The 24,408-nt window shown below is 37.5% G+C and overlaps 1 protein-coding gene across 1 annotated transcript; it reads right to left on the reverse strand.

Moving 5' to 3' along the window:
• Positions 1-14,674: 14,674 nt before the first annotated feature.
• On the reverse strand, positions 14,675-19,043 carry LOC119792932 (histone H3-like). Its single transcript, XM_038299787.1, has 2 exons — positions 18,895-19,043; positions 14,675-15,062 (listed from the first exon to the last, which is right to left on the reverse strand). The coding sequence occupies exons 1-2, from the start codon at positions 19,041-19,043 to the stop codon at positions 14,693-14,695; spliced, it is 519 nt and encodes a 172-aa protein (XP_038155715.1). The 3' UTR covers positions 14,675-14,692.
• Between the last annotated feature and the right edge of the window lie 5,365 nt (positions 19,044-24,408).

The raw sequence follows: 24,408 nt of genomic DNA on the forward strand, positions 1-24,408 counted from the left end.
GCCCTAGTAAAAGCATGGCTGACAACCTCTAATCATGGTCATGGGGGAAGGAAAAAATCATTGTCACTAACACAAACACACTGATGCACATTTTTGGTTGTTATACTGTGTGATCAGAGGCAAGATATACCCAAAGTACTGCTCCATGCTTTATTTTCTTTCTCTTAGGTTTGGATAAGAAGTTCAGAGTCAAAGAGTAAAGTGTTTTGAATGAGCCACAAATTAAATAATTTATCACTTGCATTCTGAGTAGGTTGCTATTTTATTTTTTACAGCTTTACTATGTATACCCACTCTTTTTTCCAATTTGCTGCATTACTATTGAAATCCTCTGCACATTTTACTGGGATTTCATTTGATTTGCCAACAGATATTTACCCATAATTGTGAAGTGATTATTCAAAACTTGGAGGACATTTTTGATGTATGTTAGAGGACAAATTAGATGTCAAAACCTTTTAAAAAATCTTTTCTGCCATGTGTGAAAAAGAGCCAATCAAATAATTTCATTCCTGTAGATCAAGCATCAGTCGGCCCTTTTTAAAAGATGTTTGAGGCTTTTGTACACGGTGCTTAATGAATATTCAGCTACCCGAAAAACTGTTTTGACAGAAAATGTTTGATAAATCCTGTATGAATCAAGTCTTTAATTCCACTAAAGAGACTAAAAGTCATTTAATGTTCTTTAGTTCTAAATGTTCTAAAGTTATTTAAGATTAATCCAGTTAAAAAGATGTGGAAGTATTTCTATTGATTTTAAAAATTATTCTAATTGTAGAAAAGGTCAATGAAAGAATGACTTCATTTAAGAAAAGTCAGTAAAACATGACAGACATATCAATACAAACATTATATATAATTAGTGACATAGATAAATATATTACATGTGTATAATTTAGTAATTATGTCTAAAAGGGGGCATGAGGAAGTGAAACTTATTTAATTGTGGCCTTCCTACATTCCTTAACACTAACAATCTTCCTGATTCCTACCTAACTTATGAGTCAATGCTACACCAAAAGTCCATTAAGTAATTCATGAATATGTGCTAATTAAATCTTCCTCTTTTTGTCAAGTAAAGACTGAGTTATTAATTTAAAAAAATATATCAATTTGTCATATTTGATCGCAATAACATGTCTGTGTTGGTTAGAAGGGTATATTGGGTGAAAAAAAAAGAAAAAAGGAGAAAAAGATTCACCTTTGCTCTACTAATGATGTTAGCATATGGCTAGGTGACATCATTTCCTCTGTGTCTGGTAACTGTATGTTTTTCCACTTGCACTATGTTCTGTAACAGGTTGTGCAAATGTTATGGGACAGAATGGGAACCTTTGGGCCTCATTAATGTAAAGCATTTATATGGATGATTCAAGTTATTGCTTCCAATGCAATTCTACAAAAAAAAAAAATAGGAATTGTTTAAAAAAAACAAATTTTATTGGGTTTTAATTTTCATCAAGAAGATTGGATAAGAGTGAGATGATATTTGAGGAGTTGCTTCAGACTAATTTGGAACTCATTTTGCCATAGCTTATATAGTAGCAGGATGAATGTAATAAACAGAATGCATTAAAGTATTTGATTTTGTGCATTAGTAATCTGAAATTATGCTTTTGCAAAAGCATTAAAAAGTGTAGTGTGAAAATCACGTAGTGCATGTAGGCATGAAGTTCAATAATGATCTCATTTTATAAGCACACCTTCTTCCACATGTTCCTTGTGTCCCTTACAGGAATTCTGACAAAATATTCTCCCTACATTTTTTTCTTTTTTCTTTTCCTTGACAACAAATTTTCCCTTCTGAGCTGTTGATCTCTACAGCTTCTTCAAATATACAGTACAGACCAAAAGTTTGGAGACACCTTCTCCTTCAAAGAGTTTTTTTTTTATGACTATGAAAATTGTATATTCACAGTGAAGGCATCAAAATTATGAATTAACACAGTTGGAATATGTTATATACTTAACAGAAAATTGTGAAACAACTGAAAATATGTCTTATATTCTAGGTTCTTCAAAGTAGCCACTGTTTGCTTTGATTACTGCTTCGCACACTCTTGGCATTCGCTTGATTAGCTTCAAGAGGTAGTCAAGGTACGTCCAAACTTTTGGTCTGTATGTAGATAAACTTGAAAAAAATCAAAATCAAAATAAGTCATTTTTTTATTGAACTGATGAGGTAAGCAAGACACTTTGCCCATGAAACAAGACACTTTCTATTTAAAATAAGAAAAAAAAACAATTGCACTGTCTTATTTCAAATGCATCATACCAAATTGTCTTATTTACTTACTCAAATTAAGGGTAAAAACACTTAATTAAAAAAATTTTGATTTTTTTTTTTTAGATACTTTTTGCAGTGTAGAACCTCTTGGCCATTCTCTAAGCAATATTCGTTCAACATGGAGAAAATAAGACTATATTTATACTGACATTAAACTGCACAAGTGGACGTTTATTGTAACTAATATTATTTGGTTTTATTTAGAGCTATCCAAGTAAAAGAGCCTGAATGTGTATGCATGTCACATTTATCCAGAGTATTAATTGAAAAACTAAATATGAAACTTTTTTTTCCCTTCCTTATCACCCTCATGTGCTACTTCGTGTCATCCTGTCAAAAAGAGTTTGAGATTGCATTCTGAAAAAAAAAAGTGGAATAATTTAAGATGTTTGAACATTGAAATTGTAGTTCATGGACTGATACAAAAAGGGTGCTTTACTTGTCTAACTGTTGCATTTTGAGTACTTCTGTTAAATTCAATCAAAAAGCCACCCCTCCCTCTCACCTATGGCTAAAATACATGTTTACAGCATCCACACAACATATTCCAGATCAGACATCTGAGGAGGACCATAGGTGATTTTTAATCATGCCAGCCTGAGACATACAAGAGTCACTTTGACATTCACAATTAGCTGTTGTCAGCCACCAAAGGCAGTCGTGCAATTTAGTAGGTACACATTACTGTCGCAAATGGAAGTGGCAACAGTTTGATATGTGATTTGAAAGCGACGGGATAGCGAATTGTATTTGACCCTATGTTAAGTACGTTCACTCTTGATAGGCGAACACCCTTTTTACTCAAAAGAGATAATTGGTTCTGTGAACGTTGCACACCCTAGCTCCTGAAATGTTTTTCGGGGGGGAAAGTCGCCGGCTCTGATTAACCTTGTCAGAGTTGTTGACATCTCACGAGTGTGCAGCTCTTACATTTAGGGCACTTCCCCACATCGGATGCCAAGGATAAGTGTTAAATTAGTGTTTTTCTTTTTTCGACTCGCCGTCTCTTGACAGATGCTTTCATGGCAGAGACAATATGTTTAAAACCAGGGTAGAGACTGTTACAATCAGTCTCAGAGCGTCAAACTTCTGAAGCTGTAATAGAAAATGACTCAAGAGGTCGAGCTGGGAGAGGGAAGGTCAGGCTTTGCGGTCTCTTTGGTCCCCTTGCTGTGGTCTCCCCACATTTGGCTTGCAGACAAGTGTATTGTGCACATGGCCTCTCTGATGTGGCACCATAATGATGAGTAAGCACACATCTGATGGAGTGGGTATGCGTGTGGTATCCAGAGCCCTGCCTGACACATAAGGAAACCAAGAAGCGGAATACACCAGGGAGTTTGGTATATATATTACACAGCGTTTTACTGACCAGATTTTTCCCCTGTCTAATTAGAGGACAGCTGTGGCTTCTACCAGTTACGTAAGCTTTAAAGACCTCCTGGTGAAAAAGTCATATGTTTAACCTGACACATATGGGGAAGTTGCTCATGAGTTTGGCTGAAACTCAAAGGTGTATAGGAGGGAGTGAACTTTCCATATGGTTTCCTGCTCTTTTTATCCATTTTAAATTACATTCAGGACACACTCTGGTGATGAACTAAGATGTTGTTTTATTCAAATTGAGTCATCTTGTGAAATTATTTCACAGACATTCAGTACTGCAGGGTACATGGAGGGAAAGATTAAAGAAATAACTTGAAATCAAGAAAGCAGAGTCCAAGCCCTTGAAGTCCTTCATACATTCAGATACGCACGTGAACTGTTTCCCACATATTAGTTTGCACAATCTTTGAAGAATTCACATAGAAACTACAATGATCTTTTGTAATTGAAATCTCCTGTAATTCTCTGACTCAAGCAGAGTTCATGCCATTGCAGACTCCCATGACCTCACTATGAAGTCATCAGGGAAATCTTTCAGCTAATGAGGCAAATCACATAAAAAGAATGTGCACTGCCTGCACTTTATATGTGGGTTATAACTTGCAGGCTTAATTTTTTACATTTAATGATCTGCCGTGTTAAGCCATTTAGCTTTGTAGGAATGTTACATTAACTGATCATTAGCTAGACTTCCGTCACTACTTCCATAGCTGAAAGTTTACTGTCTATAGGGAGATCATGAAGTTATCATTAGTTGTTAAATTGTTCAACCATAAACAGGCATATAGGCCCTGTATTTAGCCAGATTAGTGTCAGGGTTGTTGGAGTATTGTATTGGTGGACCTAACTGCAGAGTAGAAGGAGGCAGGGAAGGTTGTAAGTAAAAATCCAAATTCAAAGTCAGAAATGATTGACAAAGAGGTTCAAGAACTGAAAAAGTAGGAGACACTAGGGAGGAATAAACCAAAATAATGATGAGGATCCAGCAAAGAGCAACTGAAATGGAGGTGTATATGGGAGTCAGAAACAATGGGAGCCGCCACCATTTTAGATGGAATGTTAGGTGAAGTACACAAAACAACTGGGCCTCATCTACTGAAGAAAATGTTTATAAATGTATTGGTCCTTTGTACAGTTCAAAGGCCATGGTCAGTTCAACTCCAAATTATCACGTTTATTCACACTGGGACAGCGTTTTGGTCTACCTGCTAGGTCCAGAGCAAAAAACACTGTTAGTGACTTTAGATTTTATAGTTTTGGAATAAACTACTTTCACATTGTAGGTTTTTTTTTTTTTTTTTTTGCATTTGAACTACTGTATAGCATCGGTCCTTGGGGACAAGGAAGACTTAGGCGACTCAGAGCACACAGAATTGAAAATTGAGTAAAATAAAATATATATCTGAGTTCTGATTCCTGTGGGTGGTATCTCTGTTCTGTATAATAGTGTGTTTATTTAATCAGGTTTCAAGATTTATTTTCAACTTTATAACACCACTGGAGAATGCTTCTTGCAAGCCAAAGGAGTTCTACAAATGCTGGTAGCAGTGCTGCTAAGCAACAGATGGGGAATTAGGTTTGATTTCAATACTATCCTCTTTTCTACTATGACTTGTTACAGTAGTAGCCATTCAAAATTTCCCCACTTTCCTTGATGGACCCTTGGCTGGTCCTTGACTAGTCCCCTATATTAAACATCTAAAATATTCTTCCTGTCATTATTTCTGGACATTAAAATCTAAAGAGAAGAATATCCTGGCCAGACCCTGTAATTCAGTGAAAGGGTGAAGTCAGACTAAAAAAATATGCATGTCGCTGGAAGATGGAGGGACTTTTGCTGCTATTCAGCTGGCTTTTGACTGGAAAGGGCCATTTTGAATGGCTGCTACCGTATGTCCAAAAGTTAGATTTTTTTTTTTATATTTTGGGTCAGATTAGTGTAATTTAGACTAACATCAGAAGTAAACCACTCCAGTCTTTTTGGAAATGGACCGAAGCCCATCTTGCTGCAGCTGTTTTGTGTGGACCAGGGTTTGCTTGAATGAACTCTGGTCTGAAAAAAAAAAAATGAGGCTGTTAGGTACACTCCCATACTGTAGTTACATTTAATATCTTTTTGGAGGTTTTCCAGGCTTAAATTAACCCTAAGAAATAATTCATTGTCAGCCTTCCTAGGCTTAAGTGTTGACCAGTTTGCTGGACACTGAAATAAACAGCAGGTTTATGCGTCAATTAGAGAATTACCAGTTCACACAAGCCACACCCCTCTTTCGTTCTAGATTTATAAGAAGTAGGCAAAAGTTAGCCCATTTCAGTATCATTTGATAGAATTTTTTTTTTTTTTTTTTTTACAAACAGCTGTTTTTGTTAATGGAAATTGCGCCACATGATGATTTTATTGTAACATCATAGCTAGGGTTATGGTGACATTTGTTTAGTCAGACAACAGTTTATGTACTCAAAGACTGCCTTCACCGTCATCAGTGCACAATGACTCCAGTACTGCTCCGGTTCTTGCACCCTTCCGGTGTGGGTGGTTTCTCAGAGTGTTTGTGCGCATGTTTTGAAGTGGAATTCAATAGCGCCCTTGCCCTTGATCTTTCTCACTCCCTCGTATTCCTTCCCCTCTGTTGTACTTTTAATTTTTCGTCTTTTGCTCTTCTCCTACTTTTTCCCGTGTCAATTTCTGTAACTCCCACAGAACTCCCAGGCTGTTCAGATCGAGAGGAAGTCCTTCCTGGGATTAATACACACACATTCACAAACTTCCTCGTCAGATTTACCCCTCTCTCATCTGTCCACCCACAGACATCCTGTTTGCCTCCTGAAGCTTCTCAGCTCCCCCTGATGAACACGAGCCAAGGCGTAAACACAAGAGCTGTTCTTGATAGGAAGGCCACACATAAGGGAAAATAATCTCTTCAAACAACTGTGATTCTAAGCAGCTGGCTTTGATGCTGTATCTTTTTTTTCTTTTATCTGTGTCACTTTGTCAATTAATCTTGCAATGTTTAGAACGTGTTGATGCTCTGAAAGAAGAGACAATTGGTTTCAAACTTACTCCAAGGCCTTACCAATCATATTATTACTTTACTGAAACCTGGAATGATTGCAGCCTTGTTGATTCTTTTTCAATCAGTTTCTATTATCTCTCTTTGCAGCGGTAGGCATCAGCTCTCCATCTTGCCTTCTCATCCATAGTGGTCTATCCAATCCATTTTACCCATCTGCCAATCTCCATCATTTGGATCTCGGTTTGTCCCCTCTTCTCTCTCTTCTCTACCTCCCCTCACTTCATCCATGTCTAATCCATTACATCTTCTAATGACTCCTGTTTCGCTGTATGAAGAGACGTATGCCGTGGATTGGAATTTCTGACTCTGCATGTGTGTGTTTGCAACCATCATCTCCCAGCTTTCCTTGTTAAGCATTTTCTCATATGTCAAGAAATTACAAACAAATCAGCTGGCAGAACATATGCTGTTTATCATTTTTAGCTTTTAAGCAACAATACTTGGAACCAAATGTAAGCATGTGTCCTAAAGCAGACTAAGCTATTAGGTAGTTAGACACTATTAAACAGCAGATAAGTGTAATCATCTCAATACAGGGTAATAATTGACAAATATCACTGAATGAATGACTTTATTTCAGACAATCCAATAAAAAGTTAGAAATGTTTTATATGCACACATCATACAGTATAATAATAACATATATATTATGTATATGTTATTATACATATACATAATATATATGTATATGTATATATTATGAGGTATTTTGAGGCCAAAATCAATTGGTATAACCGTAAAAACATTAAAGGGACTTATTACAAACCCTACTGAATATGCAGAGAAAAGAAAAATCTTTCATAATGGTAAATTCTCAAGTTATGAAATAGTTACAGAAGTAGTTTTTTGTAACCTAGTAACACCATCTAACTACTGTATACATGGCTTATGTGTTATGTAAAGAAGCACTACATTAGGTCAATGACATCTCAGCTTCCTCTTAATTAAAATGCAATTCCAAACGTAACTCTCCAGAACAATTATCACATATTTTAAGTACAACTTAAAGACAGTCCAACTCATGCACTCTTATATACCATACATAGGCACCACTGCTGTGTTTGGGATTAAGAATAAATGTTACACATGCTTAATATTTTCATGACTTGATGCTTGGCAAAAGGCTTCTTATTTCTTCACATTTGGAGCCACAAATACCAGCCGCAGTTTTGAAACAATAATTGCAACAGAGTAAGTCTTACTGTTGTGACCTATTGTGAAACAAGAGTTTGGTTTGGCTTTGAATACCTATATATAATTAATTATGTTAATGCAACCAACTACTGTAGTTATCAGGAATCAATAGCCTAACAGCTTGATGTATGAGTTCTGGTATTATACAATACAGTCGAACTGCAGGACTGAATTCAGACACTGGCATTCCCAAAAGGCCAGCAGTATGTGCAAGCACATAATAAAAAGCCTACCTCCAAAACAGAATTTCTACACTTGGATTTCTAGATAAAATCAACTAATGTTTTTTACAAGATGATGTGTCTAATTGTGAATCTCTGAATTCACCTCTACTAGTGGGACTGCCACTGTTATTGATGGTACCAGTGCCTGTGGCATAGGCCTATGTGACATGGGCATACTTATTGACATAGCAAGGGCTTACCAGCTATGCGGAAATTACTATTTCTTTGAAGCACATCAGCATAATGTGTTTCATCTGGAGTTTAGTAGTTAGTTTTGTTCTTTCTAGTTTATTACTGGTTCCCTATGTAGGTGGGATTAATATGCAGTAGACTTTATTAGAAATTATTCTCAAAGTCTTACTGTATATGTCACTCCTCCTTTTTACTTATTTTTTTCTGCATACTGTTAATTATACTGACAAGGCTTTTCTTTAACAATGTGACTATTATTTGTCACATGGAACACCTGCCTAAAAGCTTACAACCACTATTCCTCTCCAAGTAACTCCTTTATGAGCAATTTGGAGTTGTGTGCACTCCTGTTCAAAGCCATATTCAGTGAGATATAAGTATAACACTAATTCGTAGTAATAACACCATTTTGCACAGAAACCCTTCCACCATTAATATGGTGGAGGGGTTTCAGTGCCTGGATGATCCCAAAGGCTATGTTGTTGGGGTTTAGTTTAAAGGCCCTTGGTATGGTCTCCCAATTCAAACAGGCTCTGGGTGACAAGTCTTACAAAGAGCAGTTAAAAAAGTCTTCTTGACAATGAAAAAAATCAAGGCCAGTGACAGCACCCTGTACGGCGGAGCCAGGCCCCAACCCTGGAGCCAGGTCTGGGCTTGAGGTTTGGTTATTGGGTTCTTGCTTGCGGGACCCAACCAGGAGTGATGCAAGGAGTGACGCAAGACCATCCCCCATTGGGCCAACCACCTGCAGGGACCAGTGCAGAGAGGATTGGGCTGCAGTCAGACAGGGTGAGAATTATGTTTTCATGTATATACAGTGGGGTACTTTTTTTTCTGATCTCTTAGTTTTTTTTTAACTACTTTTTGTTACACACGTTGTTTTCTCAGATAATCAAATTTTGTCTTTATATCAGGAGCAGATAAAATCAGAAAATCAGGCTATCAGAAAAAGATGAAATGGGTAACAACAGGAGCAAGACCAAACTGGTAAAAAATAGACCCTAAACCTTATATCTGGTGTGCTATTGGTGCAACAACAGGCTTTGAGAATTTGTAAAAAAAAAAGCAGTCTTTGTTTCAGATGTTTTTTTTTTTAGTTCCTGCTTAACATTTGTAAAGTTTTTTTTTAAATATTTAAGTTAGACAACAAGCATTAACAGAAAAAAACCTTACATAGACAAGTACGATGATAAACTGTAATTGACTTAGCTGTTGTAAGTTTAAGCACTCAACGGTCTCCTGGAAAAAGAGATCTGTGTTCTTAAAACGACAAACCTTATTAAACAAACTAAGAATAAATTAAATGAATAAAATAATGTTTTAACATATGCATGGCTCTAACATACAGTAAATACATTAGCTGTGCAGTCACACAAATCTAATGCATATGAATTGTAAGTATTACCTGTGCAGACAAAGATATGGCCTTCCTACTCCTATCTCACCATACCACATGCAGCATGGGTCGTTATGGTTGAATCGTAAAATATAAAACATCTCTTCATCCAACAGTTATGGTGCCCTGGAAATTGTAAAAGGCCATTCTGAGACAAATTAGCAGTTGTAGTTGCTCCACTGGAGCCCCCTCTATGCCAGCCAGCAGTGCTCCCCTCTGATTTAAGATCACGAGCCTTCAGGGCTCAGCCCCATCCACATGACAACTCTCTCCATTCCCGTGCTTTATGGAATCATCACTGTCGCCAACCAGTAAATGAGCAAAGCAATATTTAGGACAAATGCCACTGCTGAACAATGCTTCTGAATATTTCATGACTTCGAAAACCAGATTAAAATGAGGGGGAGGATGAAAGCCCAATTCCTAAAACTATTTGGGTGTTTCAGTCCCTGTACCTTGCAGGGAGGCGCTGGGATTAACAGTCTGCTCTGAAGCACGGCTGCGGCTGATGAGTTGTTTGTGTTGGAGGGTGCAGCTTCCTCCGAGCAGTGAGGTCTGGCTGCCAGTGAGGCTGTGGAGTGTGCTGGCTGTGGCCTCTGCTGACTGGCTTTCTGCACTGTGTCTGTGCAGGCAGCGATAAGAAGTGACTAAACACATAGAGTACAGACTTCGGTAAATAGTGACGTCATGAGTGGGTTTTGTGAGCCTGTGCACATGTGTGGTGTTTTAAGCTATTTTAGAAGCCAGACGACATTAGGCTGGACTTCCATAGCATCCAAAGGCCAAATGTACAGTGAAATACGTAGGAGAAAGTTGAAGCTTTTATGGATGAGGGCAAAAGGATAAACAGAGCAGGCCAAAGCAACAAAAAATTCTGTGAGTCACTGCTGTGAACAGTTTCATGTGCTAATGATAGAAGTTTGTTATTTTCCAACAACTCCCCTCACATTTTCACAGGCTTTGGTCACATAAAACAAAATCATCATATGTATTATTAATGAAAACTCCTCCTTTCCTCCCTCCAAGTTGACTCGGCCTCAAAGACCCTCCCTTGCCTTGGAGGCTGGGCCAGCCTCCCCGTCGAGGCAGCATCAGGTAATGGCCTGTGAAATGACTGGGCTTTTGTTGGTCAGGACGAGTACCGAAGGCCCTGGCAGCTTATTTATGGATCTACTGTGGTCTTTCTCCTGGCAGCTGCACCTATAAATACATGGGGAAGGTTAACCTTGCTAAAACAAACAATGATGTTAGCCTGGGACATCTGAAATAGAATGTGCAAGTCTGCAGTTGACTATAAAAAGATCTGGAATCTATCTTTAAGTGGTAGTGGAGGTGGATTTCAAACAGTCCCGTGAATGCATTTCTAGGAATGGTTTTAAGACATAGAGAAAAGTTTGTAGTTTAAGCTTTAAGCGGCTGTGCTATAAAGTTATTTGGCCTGCAACTTTACAGATTTTTTTTTTTTGTAGTTCTAATAAAGGCACTGTCAGTGGAAGGTGTTCTACTTTTTTTTAAATGATACCAGTATAAAGAACTTTAAAGAACTGTAAAACCATCATGTTAGATTTTTTTTGTTTTTTGTTGTGTTATACATTCAAAAACAAATTTTTATCAAAAGAATGCAATTACAAAACTTTTTTAGCTATATAAGAATCAATTAAAAGGAAGCTTTCTAGGTTGGAGAAATTCTGAGCTGCTTTTTCGTTACAAAAAGAACTTAATGCAATAATAAAATATACAGTTTTATCAATGATGATGTTTAAGAATTTCTTAAAAATTTGTTATAAGGATAAGGAAAGAAATATGTATTAACCTTTTATGAGACAAGGGCTTTAACAGATCCACGATTAGGGGATTTTTTCTACTTAAAGGCATACTATGCCACATTTTTCAGTTAATTAATGTGTTCCATAACGTTTTGGATGATTAAATGAGTAATTTCAGGTCAAACAAAGGTTTTCTCGGCCGCCCTGGTGGTCTGTAGGGGAAATACCGTACTTGCAATTGCAGGAGCCCTCGGCCCGCACCCACAGGCTCAGAAGTCTTGTGCATTGCGAGAGTGGGTCTTGCTTTACAGCGAGAACTGCTACACGCCCCCAGTGAAAGGCATGCTCGTTGCTAGCGCAGTGGCGATATTTGTGCACTTATCATGGCGGAACCAGCGAGAATTTTCAAACTCGAAAATTGGAAAAAAATAGTCACTTACCGCAGTAGACATGGTGATTTCATTCAGTTTCATAAAAGACAGGGGACCCCTAGGAGCATCCCTGCTGGGGAGTACTGGACAGAAAACCAGGATCTATTCCTCAGAAAAGTCTCAGTAAGATTTGCACAAGCTGGGACAACTTGGCTGTGCCCGCTAACAAAGAAATTACATATGGAAGGGCCATTTTGTAATTATATCATAATATATATTTTTTTATCTTTTACTTTTCTTATATTTTGTATGTCATTATTACCCCTCTAATATGGAGGACCAGCTCTACCATATTTAAAGATAAAAAACAGAAATAAATGAATACTCAGTAAATAAATAAGCATACAATTAATTGCCCAAATAACAAATAAATGTAGGTAGAAATTAATTATACAGTCAGACATTAATGTATATATCTCTTTTATTTAGCTCCTTTATTTATTCGCCTTTGTAATAATTACACTATTTATGTACTGTCCGTTATAATCTTCAACTTTATTTATTGATTACTTTTTTTTTAAGTATTTATTTATTTGCATGTTATAATATTTTTTCTATTTTATTCTTCCTTTGTTGTTTATACCCGATTTATTTCTTCAATGCTATTTACTTTTTCCTGTCGTTGCATTTGTGTATGCATTTCCATATCAAAAGCCAAATACTGTAATTTATGTAATAGTCCTTTTTCTGATACGCGGCATAAAATGAAAATAGTAGCCTACTATGACCAAAGCCGTTCTAAATGTATATTCAAATGGCCAGCTAAGCAAAAGGTATTTCATTATGCAGTATACCTTTTAAAGGCTTTGGATTGTGGAAATGAAAATATAGTTGCTAAAATGAATGTTTTATTTATTTGAACAAATTTTGTGATTAGGTTTATATAAAAAAAAAAGAAGAAAAAAAAACAAACTGCTGTTCCTATCACTATGCTGATGTTAGAGACCAATACTGTAGATGGCTATAAACAGCATCCCATACGACTTTTCAACCAAAAGGGGCAAGACTGTCTATTACAGGATAGGAAATCTCATTTTTGTTAAGAGCTAAATGAAAGTGAGACATCATTATCAGAACCTCCTATATACAGAACTGAATATTTGATATGAAATATATGAATTATATTTATAATATGAAAATTTATGCAGGACAGTTTTGATGTCAGATTTTCTCCTTTTCTTAGTTATTTCCCAAGTTGTGATGTTATTTATGTTTTACGCTATAAGATGACCAAGTTAAACATTTGCAAAGACCGGAGTGGGAGTAATTTTCAACTTATAAAAGGCTATCTCCAAATGATTTCTTGCTACCTTAAGGAATTGCTATTTTAGCTGCATGAATTTCAGTTGTTGTAATTGGCCTTTTTTTCCCCCCAAGGGTTTGATGCAGCTTCACAGCTTTTTTTTTTTTTTTTAGCTCAGAACAACTGATGGAGTGAGTAAAGATCCCTCTGTGTTTTTTGCTGTCAGTGCTTTCCTTCTAAAAACATTAGCATCGGCCTTGAAAACCCATAAAGGGCAAAACCTAGCAGAGTTAGCTCCTGCGGAATCTAACATGCTGTTCAGGCCAACTGTGAGAGGAAAAGGGAAACAGTGTGAAGGAGGAGAGGAGGGAGAGAGGAGGAGGGTTTTGGAAGGTGTTATGTTGCAGTATGGTGCCATGGGAGCAGTGAGGCTTTGCAAAGAGGTGAGTGTTCACATCCCTAGTTCCCCTGCTGCTGTTGGAGAAAAGGGAGGGAAAGAGTGTGAGGGGAAAGAGGGAGAGGTGAATGGAAAGACAGTGAGCTGCGAAGCTACATGGACATACGCCAGGAACAATTTAACCATCCATCACTCTCCCAGCCACGTCAAAAGCTAAATGTGTTACTCGGGTTAGGAAAAAATCCCTGGCACCTTTGGTTCATCATATCATTATCTATGTGCATCCCTGAAATGACAACCCCTCAAAACATTTTCATCACAGGTGTAAATAAACCGCAGCACCCTGTCCTGCTGGGTTTATGCACCGCGGCCGACCTCATAGACCGTGGCTCAGAGCCAAGGGGCTGGATGGCAAATGTTCTACAACAACCAGTAGAGACAAGTTAAACAGAAAGGTTTAACTGCTATTTCAGTTTCAATTAGTTATGCACAAAATAAAAACTTTGAAGCAAAGATATAATTTTAGGTATATTTTTTTTTATTTGTCATTATACTGTCACAATTACAGAGCAACAAAATGAACTCTCTGCATTCAACTCATCCCCTTGGGGAGCAGTGGACTGTCATTGTGCGGCCCCTGGGGAGAAATGTGGGGTTAAGGATCTTGTAAGGATCTTGCTCAGGGATCCAGACTGTCAGTCTGTGGGAGTGGGGTTTGAACTAAAAACCTCTGGATCCCAAGCGCAATGCCCTAACCATTAGGCCTAGAATTTTTTTTTTTTTTAATTTTTATTAGTATTCCTTATCATGTATAGTTATACGCTGTCATTAAATTAAGGGTGACCGGCACTCTTTACTTGGTTACCTTGTAAAAAAAATATACATTGGGAACAATTGCAATTAGATGTAGAAGAACTAACATTACATTACGTATTTTCACAATATAGTCTTAGTATGATTTTGGAGAACATCAGCTAGAAAATCATCATTTATTTATATACAAAACGTGACAGTTAAAATCCTCACTCAGTTTTGTTGATATTCAGGTCCGTTTTGTAAAAGGGCATCCCCATTGTTGTGTTGGAGCAGCCGGAGCCGTAATCTAAGCTCTCTCTCCCCGGATGCGGCGGGCCAGCTGGATGTCTTTAGGCATGATGGTGACCCTCTTGGCGTGGATGGCGCACAGGTTGGTGTCCTCGAAGAGACCGACCAGGTAAGCCTCGCTGGCCTCCTGCAGAGCCATGACGGTGGAGCTCTGGAAGCGCAGGTCGGTCTTAAAGTCCTGAGCGATCTCCCGGACCAGGCGCTGGAAGGGCAGCTTGCGGATGAGCAGCTCGGTGGATTTCTGGTAGCGGCGGATCTCTCGGAGAGCCACGGTACCGGGCCTGTAACGGTGAGGCTTCTTGACGCCGCCGGTAGCCGGGGCGCTCTTCCGGGCAGCCTTGGTAGCCAGCTGCTTCCTGGGAGCCTTTCTACAGCAAAAACAGTAACATCAAAAGCAGAATCACAAAGAAAGCAGAAATTACATCAACAAGCACAACCTCAAACAAAAAAACAAAGCAATAAACAATACAGACAAAATAAACGCCCATCCTCAACCACACTCAACCAGGATCACACCAAACCCACTAAACAGGATCATATTACAGAGGGGGCCTGTTAGATTTATCCATCCAGTCTGTACACATACTAACATTCAGATAGATTTAGACAATTGTTATTTAAAATATTTCATGCATTTAGAGGCCAGACCAACATGCAACCAAAGTCAGGGTTTTTAAACATAGCGTAGCAATAAATTTTGCTTGAAATTTGTTTGAACATATAAAGAGATTTTGATTTTTTATAGAATCACGAAGACCAAGTAAGAGAAGCCTTGACAGAAGTCAACTCACACTAATCCTGGATCTGCTGGAAGTTTCTTTCTGTTTAAAGGGAGTTTTTCCTCCCCACTATTGCTGCATGCATGCTTGGTGTAAGGGACTTGTAGAATCAATAAAAAAATGCTATCACATCATGCTCATACAGTAGGAGTGTGTCATGAAAGTCAATAACTTTGCCATTTTATCTGTATACTCTGATTTAAGTCTCTCTGTATAGTGCTTTGAAATGATATATGTTGTGAATTGATTCCTGAAGTCGGTGAAATAAGAAAACATTTTATTTTACATTTATATCATATTGCATACACTAAAAGCGTCACGTAAAAATTGCTACTTTTGATACTGAGGCTGCTTGTAATTTTATTAATTGATTTTATAGAAATGTTTGCACAGTCAACTAGAAGTTTGGACCATTAGCTGACTCTGACGCCATTTTGTGGATCAGAGATTTAAAAGGTTTAGGAACCTTTTGCATAGAGGGTAATTCTTTTGACCACCAGATGGACCAGATCCATTGACATTTGATGTTTGATTTATAATCATTTAAGGCCATTTAATCCCCATAACTTTACCATAACCTCAGGGCTGGGGTAGATGGTTAATTTAAAATTAAAGCATCAATTTGATAATCAAAGATTATATTAATATTAATTAATTCAACTTATTCTGCTTAATCTGTCAGGGTTGTGGTGGTGCCAGCAGTCCCCAGCAGGTGGGGAATAACCTGGACAGGTCAGCGGTCCTAACCTTTCTTCCCTTGCCTTGTTGCTGCAAGGCAACGGTGCTATGGAAAAATACTTAATGTCTTGACAAAAATGATTGTCGTATTATGTCTCCATTGGTATGCTGGTTAATTGCCATTAGTGATGGGCTCTAAGACTTTGTGAATAAAACGCCACCTTACCATCACCTTAGTTTTAAAAAGCTCAGCCAACAGATTCTTGATCATAATGAAGTTAGGGCTTTGATGGGCCATTCTAAAATGGTAATGTTGCTTCTATTAAGAGGCAACTGTTGGACAAATTAGTTTGGAACAGTTGTAACTGAAACAAGAGCTTGCCAAAGGTTCCTATGTCATAAAACGAGACAGATGGACCCAGTATTTAAGGCAAGTCAGACAATGGGAAGTTTCAAAATGTTTTATGACAGTAATGATAAAACAGAACAAAAACATAGCCTGCTGAGGATAAGCGGACCCAAGCAACTGCAGGAGGGGGGCGGGCCACCGCCAAATCACTGGCACTCTGGAAGGAGAAACACAGGTAAGTGACCACGATCATCTGACAGGGGATGATTATCAGAGTGGGTCACTTACCTGGTTCAACAGTTTAGTCCATCCTCTCCGAGGAAGGCAAGATCCACTTGGATTATTGACTGCCAAACGAAATGCGGCTCAGGGCCGTCCAAAGTGTCCCCGATGGAACAACCCCAGTAAGCAGGCAAGAGACCGATCCAGGTCAGAGAAGCAGTTCAGAGCTGGACAGTTGGGACATCCAGGAGTCTGTAGCCTTACCAGGGGTTCCATTCCAAACAGGAAAAGACAGATCCAGGGTTCCAGGAATTCTCAGAGCGTGAAGGCAGGTTAAGAGTTCTAAGAGTCCCATAGTGTGCTCAGACAGACATGCTCAGATGGAGAGAGGCAGGTTCAGTAGTAGAGAGGAACATAGACAAGAACTGGTACCAGGATAGATGCCAAACTTTAAACAGGTCTCCTCCAGGATTACAGGAATTTAAACTGACCTCCCCCGCATTCCAAGCCAAAACCTTGAGGGCTCCGTAGAGAAGGACCAGAACCCGTGTTCCCCCAGCATATGAGCCAAAACCCTGAGGGCTTAGTGGAGAAGAGCCGGGTCACAATCAGGAGACAGAACACTAATATTAAACCCTGTCAATCCGCCGGCCTCTGGGGATGGGAACATAAACCAGAGACTTAACTAAAACTCATGAAACATAAATAACTGACATGAAAACATAACAAGAATGAACTAAGAATACAAAAATAAGCTAAGAACTACTAACGAGTAATGATCTCGCTCCGATAGCAGTGCAGAACCGAATATATGTGTCATGGTCTTGGTTCTGCTGTTCTTTACTTTGCTCCTTGTTTTCTAGATTTATTGGTTTAATTCCAGTTTTGTTGTAATTTCTAGATTTATATTAGTTCTCATGTTTTTCTGTTGTCCTCTATTGCCCTCTTGTGTGTATGTTCCTTTCCCCTTGGCTCCCTCGTTGTCTCTTCTCACACCTGCTCCTTGTCAGCTCGTTAGCCCTCCCTTTGTCTCTCTCTGCTATATATGCTCTCTCTCTGCTCTCACTCTTTGTTGGTTCCTTGTCTTTGCTGTCCTCCCATGCTGTTGTCCGCATTCCTCGTCTCTCCCTGGCTCCTCGTGTTTGGTTTCCCCCGGATTTCTCCATGGGTCTGGTTTGCTTTTGATTGTTAGTTGGATTTTTGCATTCCTGCCTTTGTTACTGTTTTTTGCCCCATTAAACTCCCAAGAAATCTCCTCAGCCTCTCTGCCTCTGCATTTGGGTCCTCTACCACAACTTACCCTGACAATACGGCAGAGGGGGCAGGTGAATAAGATAATTGATAATTAGAGAGCGGGAAAGGAAAGGCAGGTGAATGAAGTGAGTTATCAAATAAGTTACCGGAGCTGTGATCATGACACCCTGGGTCCACAATTAATGTGTAAAAACTGGCACTGGGGGAATGTATAGGCTATCTTTGGTTTGTATGTAACACAAAGGGTTTTGATGCATATTTGCCACAATGGGCATGAAGGGGTTAAACTTAAATCTGAAGGGGGTATGAGTAATTTAACTGTAAAAAGAAAAACTAGACTAACACAACGGTTTTTGTATACATTTTTTTTTATTAAAAATAGACACAATGAGAACACAGTTATCAGTAGGCTTCTTTAAGCTCTCTGAGAACTCAGATGAGGTCTTGAAGTTGATTTTATGAATGCCAACTGCAACAGATAAAGTATTCATGGAGGGAGGCTACAGTCAGACCGTTGATTAGTCCAAGATCCCTTTGTTGGACCATTTAATTAGTCTCCCACTCAGCATGTCTGCCTAATGCTGCTTTTTAAACACAAGAGAAATAAAAGGCATTGATCGTATATGATCAATAGAAAATTGCCTGGGGGGCTGAAGTGTTTGAACATTCACAAATGCTGTTGTTGTAAAGCGCTGTTCCTCACAGACTCACCCCTTGGCTTCTTTTATGCGTGTTCAGTATGAGTTTGGACGGATGAAATGGGAATAATGGGAGCTGAGTGCCTAGTTTAGGTGAGGCAAAGTCACGAGGGGAGTTGGGTGATGACACCAGAATGAAACTGAAGGTGTTATGGAGGAGGACTGGTGCTCAGTGGTTTGGGAGTTTTGGCTCATAAGAAGTGTGATCTGAGTGTGTCACTTTGACTCACTATCAACGGTCTTTGCTGTTGTTAGATGCTTCACCTGGTGCTGGGAACCGGCCTGTGGTGTGTCCACAATTCCATCACCATGTGCACTGCACATCTTACTGTGTGGTGGAGACACAATCATAGCCACCACTTCATCCATGATCAAAATTCATGGATGGCCTCCTCATGGCTATATGTGTTTCATTTTTTTCCTCTTTCAGCACCAAAACACTTTACCAACATGCCCCTCTTGTGCACATGAAAGAAAATCATCCAATATAAATGCAAATTTTCTGATGGCAGAAGAATAAATATTTGGGTAACCTAGGCTTGTCAGTGTTGATTATAATATAATTGATTTTATTTTAAACCACAGTAGCTATATGTACTGACTCTTTATGAATGAAAGGAGAAAAAAAGGTCTTCAAAATAGATGGAAAATGTTGCAAAATGCTTGCATATATGGTGTTTTTTCATATGATTTAACTCAAAGGAAAATATTTAAAGATTAAGTTTTATTTTAAATCTTATATTTCAGCAGCAATGGAAATTCTTCTAAAATGATTTGTACTTTATGTCACTTACACCACAACACAGGCCTCAATATGGAGCATATGGAGCTTAGATTTATGGAATTAAATGTTGACACAAAGAGTGCCATGAAAAACTATTCCACTTTCAACAAATCTGTTATGTTATTGTTTGTTTTATATTTTGAAGACCAACACAAAGGTCAGATCAACACATACCTGTAAAGGCGAGATACTTATGCTTGAAAGCTTGAAAGCTTAGACAGGGCAAAATCACACACACTGAATATATATACATATATATACATACTTTTTCCCAAAAAAGTAAAAAAAAAACAATAAGTAGCTAAACAATAAAAAAACTAGGTAGTAGTCAGAGTAAATATGCAATTACTTTTTATGATTTTTAATGTCAAATAATTTGATGACTTTCTTGTTATCGGAACTTTAAATCAATTGTAAGTTCAATTATTAAACATAACAAGTTTAATATTAAATAATGGATTGAATAATTAATTAAAAGGACTACACATTTGAAAACACTATACCAATTGCTCTTAATCATGGTCCTCTTGTAGCACTGCTCTGCATGTCTCTATGTTGCAGCACACCTGTTTCAAATGATTGCATGACCTCTTCAGTTGCTATTAAGTGCTGCAGAAGCCTTTTAATCGTACGTTAATATAAGCCAGGTGTGTGTGGCAAGGTACTTGGGAACCAGGATTAACAACCACTGTTGTATATTTATGGGCACTGTTTTGGTGAGTGTGATGGGACAAGTGAAAGTAATTATGTTTTTTGTTTATAATAATAGAAAAATTAAGCAAGGTGGATGTTTTAGAACTTCATATTTTTGCACATTGATGGCATTTAATTGCTATAAATTAATAATGGAGCTGAGAAATAATACTTAACTCAAAAAAACAAAATATATATATATATATATATATATATATATATATATATATATATATATATATATATATATATATATATATATATATATATAAAGAACATAAGGGCAGCCAGCTGTCAATTAGTGTTACAATGATATGAAGAGCTTACAAATGCATCTAATTTACCTACATAAAGTATTTGTTCCTGCTCAAAATGAGCAAGACTTCAGCGAACGCTTTTCATTTTGGCTGTCATTGAATATGTGGCTCTATTACTGTCTCTCCTCTCAGTCTGTGTTCAGCGTATGCTACACCCAACCACATGACAGCTCCTCAGCCAATCAGCATCACATATACCTTTAGCCCACCTAGAGCTCAGCTCCCTGCTATTCCCTGCAGTAAAAATCTTTCCCAACAGCAGAGAGAGCAATTTAAAAAATCGAAGTAAAACCCTTCGTTAGATTGCAAATAATGTAATTGCATTACTGACATGTAGAAGGTAATTATGTAGTTTATATTTTCAATGAGAAGTTTAAACTTGTGCTGTTATTACACAACAGTGTTACTAACAATTATGCTTGTTTTAGGTTGGTATTTATAAAACAGCTACAAGAAGACAGACAATAACAAAAAAAAAAAAGTTGGGTTGTTTTTTGTTTTTCTTTGCCAACAGTCATGGAAGAGGCAAAGGACTAAGATGCGTTTTTCTCATGTCACCAAAAGCTGTATATCACACATTTATAGGAAGGTGGACCGAGCCTGATACAGTGCAATCTGTTCTAGACATTACAAAATACTTCAGACTATGGAAGAGGTTAATCTTTAACAAGGTTAACAACTGCCAGAGCTATAATAGAATATTTAAGAACTTGGCCCAATCAAATCCAGACATGGATAACCTGTGGGGAACGTTATAAATGTTTGATTAGAAATGCTTTCTATCCAACCTGATGGAAGCTAAGCAATTGTTTGAAGATGAGAGGGCAGTAATTTCTTTCTACAGATGTGCAAAGTCGATGGAGACATAAAATACAAGGCCTGCAGTTAGTAAGTGGGGTTTTGCAAATAACTCACTCAGAAATTAAATCCATACTATTCTTTCAGCTTTCATGTTTCCTTTGGTAAAAATGTTTAAAAGCAGATTGCTTTTTGTTCTATACATCAGTATTTGATGCTGTTGCTTGATGTGTCGCCATCTAAGAAGGAATGAGGTTTGTGGTGAACTATTATTAGGTGCTTATAGTTAACAACTGAATTACACTTTTGTTAGAAAACGTATGATTTATTTTATTAAAAGTGCTCTGCTCCCACCATGGCTACAGAACCTATAGAGATGTTGCCCTTTCACAGAGCAGAAACTTTATAACAACACTAAGATTCAGATTGCACATGCTTGAACCACTGGTAAAACAAGAAAAGCTTTTTTTTTCTGTTGCATCATCATTTATGTTCAGATAAGTTGCATGCAAATCCGTTTTGTCGTACTGGCTGAACAAAGGCTTCTCGTATGGTCAAATGATCTCAGAGATGTAAAACATCTCAGAGAGCAGATTAGTTATCTGTGGTAATGTTAAACAGAGAGAATTGGTTATTAACTGCAAGTTAGGATGCAGTCAGTGAAATTAAAAATCAAATGTGAGAAATATCTTGTCAAAAAAAAAGATATAGCCAAAAACTGTTCTGAAATCAATACATGACTGGAATAAATTGGATGTGTTCATAAAAAAACTACTTTCTCAGAAATATAAAATTACAGTATGCTGTACTCTCATGTAACTCCAGTTAGGCAGCTAAGGCCCTACCATCACCAAACAAACATACAGTATGTGTACTTCACTCACGATGAAAATGTTTTCTGTTTGGAGAAACTGCAAGAATGTGTAGAGCTTTGGGTATTGAGGCTTTGAGAAAGAATAATTTAGTGATCCACTTTATGTATGCTGATTGTTGCAACATACACTTAAAAAAATAGCTATAGCACTGCCTATTTTTTTTTTTTTATGTCCATAGAACCAACTACTAGGTATATTACTAATGGGTATATTACAGCTTTTCTTTAAACATTTTGCCAGTCGCATAGAACCATATTGAAATAGAGATATTGCTCTTATAAATGTATGTAGTCAGACTATATGCCTAAACAGAGAAAGACAAAAAAAATATTTTGATTATGAGAAAATGGTTATTTACATCAATTGTATGCCCTGATAATGTTTGGAAGGTCTTTTTTAGCCTAAATAGAATTCCAGCATTGGGTGCGATGAACAGGCATCAACAGAAATTTGCATCATCTGTTAGCAGTACAGGAGAACTATCAGAAAGCCAGATGGCAATAGTTGATATTGCAATACCTCACGGTAAAGTGAGAGCTCAAGGTAGCATAGCAGGATAGTTGAAGACCAATGTTGTTTTTATGTTATTGGTATCTTATCTGTTTGTATCCACTCTGTTCTCTCCTGTAGCGTCTTGTTTAATGTTCACTGTTTTTACCTGCCTTAGGACAGCGGATGCAAATTAGCTGTTGTGCTAATTCTGGCATATTTACATTGATGCTTTATGCTGACATGTTGATGAATGCACATTGTCCTAATTCAAATAAATAAAATAAATGTACGGTTGAAGAACAATAGATATTAATTAAATAAACCAATTTAACAATTTTTTATAAAGCCTCCCTAAGCATCCTCTGAACATTGAGAAAATATGTTCTTCCTATTCCTATAAAACAGGGAAACAGCAAAGTAATATTTCAATTGCATAAATAGAAAAAGTCATAAGCTAAAAACTTTTCATTTAAAATGTACCACATTTAAATTCTATTTCTCTAATAGAAATTCTCTAATCTCTAATTTCTCTAAAGTACATCGATAAGCCTTGAATTCAATTTGATTTCTAGTAGTCTTCTGGATTCTGACCACCATTGAATTTTATTCCTCTTGAAATACATTTTTTACATTTATTTTTATTTTTATTTTTTTTACACTGAATCTTAAACTTTATTTTCAGAACTTGACCAATGAGAGGTGCTAACTTCCTTTGCCCCAGTACTTCCTTGTTTTCCCCTGGCCCAGTATCCTAAAGTAATCCTATTGTATATATACACAGAGGGCTTTAATTACTAAAAAAGATAATCAAGAAAACAAGGTTTAACACAAAAACTAGCAAACCTGTCAGCAGCATAAGGTAATTTTCATAAAACTTTTATGTAACCAGTGTGAGCTGCTGTATACATTTAGAAAATGTCATAAAACGTGATTACTGTATAAACCTTTAGGAAAAAGATAGACTGTGTGATGCTCAGAGCTTGTTAATAGTGGAATCTTTCTATGAGACTGCACAGGGGAAATAGTGACAAGTCAGCAGAATATCATCACTTAACATGATGAGTTTTGCAAAAACAAAGATCACAGGTGCAAAGTGTCTTCCGATAGTGACTCCTTTTGGACTTAAGTATTAGATTTTTTTTTTTTCGTACTTGAAAGACGATAATATTTCTTTCCTCACTCATCATAGTAGCAGTGAGAACCTGTAGACTTACTTTAGCTCCTGTTTCCAAACAAAAATGAGGAGAATTCTTCAAGCACAGATTACTCTGCAGAACTCTGCACACGGCTCCACACTCCATCTGAAAGTTCATGCTTCTCGTCTGACGTTGATCCGATAGATCTGGCATGCTGCTCCTCTCCTAATGATGATGTTTCACAATTAGCTTTGAAAACTGTGGAAATGTTTCTCCCACTCTTGGCAACCACCCTCTTTGGCAAAGGGCCCTATGTTAGAGGGCGCCTTTTCTGGGCCAAATCAGCATTTATGATAGACTATCCCAGATGGGATGTTGCAGATGGTCTCATGGTCTGGCCTCTGGTGGGAATACTTCAGGACTACCAAAACACAGTGCAATATTTGGGGGAAAAAAAGATGCTAATGTAAGTCTGTGTATTTTATTTTTCTCAACCTTCTGTGCAATCTGTATCGATGATCAGTTTGACCTTCTGGACAATAAGTGGATTCCTTGCTTCTGATTATTTGTGTTCCAATAAAGGTTTTAAATCCAACACTTTCATTTAACACACATAATAGCAAAGACATATAACACCAG

The sequence above is a fragment of the Cyprinodon tularosa genome, unplaced genomic scaffold (assembly GCF_016077235.1).
Source record: "Cyprinodon tularosa strain WSP-4 unplaced genomic scaffold, ASM1607723v1 ctg435, whole genome shotgun sequence".
Taxonomy (NCBI): domain Eukaryota; kingdom Metazoa; phylum Chordata; class Actinopteri; order Cyprinodontiformes; family Cyprinodontidae; genus Cyprinodon; species Cyprinodon tularosa.